This window comes from Halictus rubicundus, chromosome 1 (genome assembly GCF_050948215.1).
Source record: "Halictus rubicundus isolate RS-2024b chromosome 1, iyHalRubi1_principal, whole genome shotgun sequence".
Taxonomy (NCBI): Eukaryota; Metazoa; Arthropoda; class Insecta; order Hymenoptera; family Halictidae; genus Halictus; species Halictus rubicundus.
The window spans coordinates 556,348-559,718 of NC_135149.1; the positions used below are offsets into that span (position 1 = coordinate 556,348).

General features: G+C 35.8%; 1 protein-coding gene across 1 annotated transcript; it reads left to right on the forward strand.

The window, feature by feature from the left end:
* The first annotated feature begins 387 nt into the window (after positions 1-387).
* LOC143355127 (uncharacterized) lies at positions 388-2,886 on the forward strand. Its single transcript, XM_076790091.1, has 2 exons — positions 388-2,359; positions 2,534-2,886. Exon 1 carries the CDS (start codon positions 1,189-1,191, stop codon positions 1,828-1,830), a length of 642 nt encoding a protein of 213 aa, XP_076646206.1. The 5' UTR covers positions 388-1,188; the 3' UTR covers positions 1,831-2,359; positions 2,534-2,886.
* Positions 2,887-3,371: the final 485 nt, after the last annotated feature.

Sequence of the window (3,371 nt, forward strand, 5' to 3'; positions counted from 1 at the left end):
TTCGTATTTACTAAAAACGAGATTAGAATTTATGATAATAATAAAATAGAACCCCAAGGTCAAGAACAAATCACAGAAATATTAAAAGAAAATCATGATAGTAAACTTTCGGGACATTATGGATTTAATAAGACATATTCTAAAATCAACCCAGTTAGCCAAATGCCTACTCGACCAAATCCTGCTCGAAGCAGAAGAGTTATGTATTTCGTACCAAACCCTGCTCGAAGCAGAATTTGGAACTCCTGTGCTTTGATTGTGACACCAAAGTGTGTCGTGAAATTCATAAGGAAATGCGGCGGCAGATGTTTGTCACATCCATGCGAAGCCTACAGGTAAAATTCCATGCGGCATCATGCGGCATGGGAGCCAAACTTTGACTTCGTTATAGAGGGCAGGTCCGTCGCACTAAGAACGGACGTAACCTTGTTCTAACAGTAAATATCGGGAAAAATTGAAGTAAATCTTCCTGTGTAGGGTGGGAAAAGGTATTTTATTTAAGTTTCAATGCGTAATAAAGATAAAGTGATGCGTAAACACCACAATGTGTCGTGAAAGACAAAGCGCCGTGTTGTATAATTCGAAGAGCGTACGTGCGAGAAAGAGAGAGAGAGAACGAGCGCGAAGAGTGTGCGTGCGAGAGAGAAAGAACAGAGCGCGAAGAGTGTGCGTGCGAGACAGAGAGAGCGCGAGTGTGCGAGAGAGAGAGAAAAGAGCGCGAAGAGTGTGCGTGCGAGAGGAAGTGGATTCGAAGAAGATTGAAAGAAGTATATGGAAAGGGATGACGGAATATTTTTAATTCATTAATTTCTTTTAAAGCCATAATATGTATAATTTTTAATTTATGATGCGCGTATGTTAGGTGTTGCGCGTTACGCGATCATGCGCAGTGCAGTTTGCGACACCAGACTGGGAATAACAGCTCTCACGACGAAGGTGTCGGTGTTTCGACACGCGCACTGATTCCGTCTTGTTTGATTAGTGATTCCTTTGTTAGTTAATTACTAATTATTAAGTTCGTAAATTAACTCTGAAGCGGTGAAGACTGGATGAGCAGTGGATTCGAAGGAAGGAAGGATAGAAGCAGAGAAGACGCCAGATAAGTATTGCCACGTGGTATTGTTACCAATACACGTAACAAATTATTATATATTTTGTATATTCTTTATTCAGTTTTCTTTTACCCCCATGGATCGTAGAGTTTTGAAGAAGTCGGTTTCGCGAAAACCGTATAATAAATTAAGCGCTAGGCAGAAACGAAATATTCGGCGCGAAATAACCTCAAATTTGAGGAAGTTTTCACGTGACAATAAATTACAAAGTCCCCCTAATCTTGATAATCTGCAGAACATTCCCAGCACGTCTTCTTTATCCGTGCCTGTCAGTAATAATAGTAATGAAAGTCTTCTTAATATTCCCACCACATCTTCATTCACGCATGATTCGTCTTCTACCTTTTCATGCGATGATGTGGTTTGGGAATCTGCTGGTACGGTTTCAGAAGTATCATTTCGTGATGGTTTAGCATCTTGCTTTGTGGACAATAATTTAACGCACACTCAGGGGAACAACATCTTATCTCTTCTACGTACCCATTCGTGTTTTTCTAGTTTGCCGAAAGATATAAGAACGCTCATTAGTATACCATGTACCAGTGTCGTCACCTCTGTGGTAGAACCAGGAGAGTATGTTCATTTTGATGTAGAGTTGGAAATAGTTAAACAGTTATCTCAATGTTCTCCAATAATTCCTGGAGAGTTGCAATTATATTTTCATGTGGATGGATGTAGTTTAGATAGTTCCAATACAATTCAAATTTGGCCTATTTAAGTCAGAATTGTAAATATCTTAAATAGTAAACCCATTGTAGTAGGGATTTATAAAGGCACTCAAAAAACAGAGGATTGTAACAATTATCTTCAAAAATTTGTCTCTGACATAAACTTGATAATCTCAAATGGAGGCATTACGTTCCACGAGAAAAAAATTCCAGTCGTATTAAAACATTATATGTTTTATTGCTGATGCACCAGCGAATCGTCGATGGATGAAGAAGACGGTAACATATTGGGAATGTCCCAGTAGGTTATCGCTGTGCTGGTTCATTTTGAAACAGTATAGTTTATTCCAAGTTGCACATTGTACATTACATATTTCTCGTGTTATGATAAATTGTATTGTTATTATATATAGATACGCATGGAAAACAAATAACTTTATGTTATAATCAATAATATCTTCTGTGCAGTATTGTATAGTATTATTTTAGTACTCTAGACTTTATATAGTACTCACAAATATTTTTAATTATTTCAGATACCTATTTTTCCAAGAATGCTTTACTACCAGGATTACCACCGTAAGTAATTTAGAACAAATGTCAAAACAGTATTATTTTGAGTTGATTAATGAATTGAAAGTGAGTATATACATTATTCTAGAATTTAAAAAAATTTTTCTTCGAAATATATCTATTGTACAATGAGAACAGAACATATATTGCGTCCTAATGTAAGGCCCTTTTTGTTTGTAGGAAGGAGAAACTATAAAAGAGTGGTGTGCTGTCCGTGCTGCCCATGCCTAATGACCTATATTATGTATTATAAATTAATTAAACTCTTCTTAAGCGCCCCCATACCTTATTTTCCATTCGAGGGTTTTATTTCCATTATTTTAAGATTTGAATATTTATTTTTTATTTTATAACAGTTTTGTTATGATAATTGAATTTTATATCATTTTTATTTCCTTCGTGTAACTTGTACAGTTCATTTTTTAAAATTTTATTGTCTATTCGTTTTCTTTCTTAAGATTATAAATATGAAACAAATAAATTTATATAATACAAATACATGTAAAATAAAAATAAATTAAGATTAAAATAAATACGTTTGTAAATTCAATTTTCCCTCTCGTCGTTTATTCCGATTTTTCCCGATATTTACTTTCAGAACAAGGTTACTCCTTTCTTATTGCGACGGACCTGCCCTCTATAACGAAGGCTGATCGAAGCGAAAGTGTGGCACGAACAGGCACGAATATGGCGTGGCAGATTTTCTACTGGAATACATATGGTAATGCGGCGGCAAATAGATGGCACTTCCGTGTCAAATTTTAGTGGCAGATTCAAAGCATTTTGCTTACTGGGAAGGAACGCTATTACTGGAATTCTTTTTTTTTTGAAAATACTATTACTTCTGTTTTGGTTGCGTTGAGTTGAATTTTCCATTTTCTATAGTATGGTTCAAGTATTGTCATATGGGTTTGCACTTGCTTGGCACCTATTATGGCATTGTAGGAGTGTGCATAAATGGCTGTGTCATCTGCAAATAAGGCTAGGTTTGGTCTTAGTAAATTTAGGTATGTCGTTT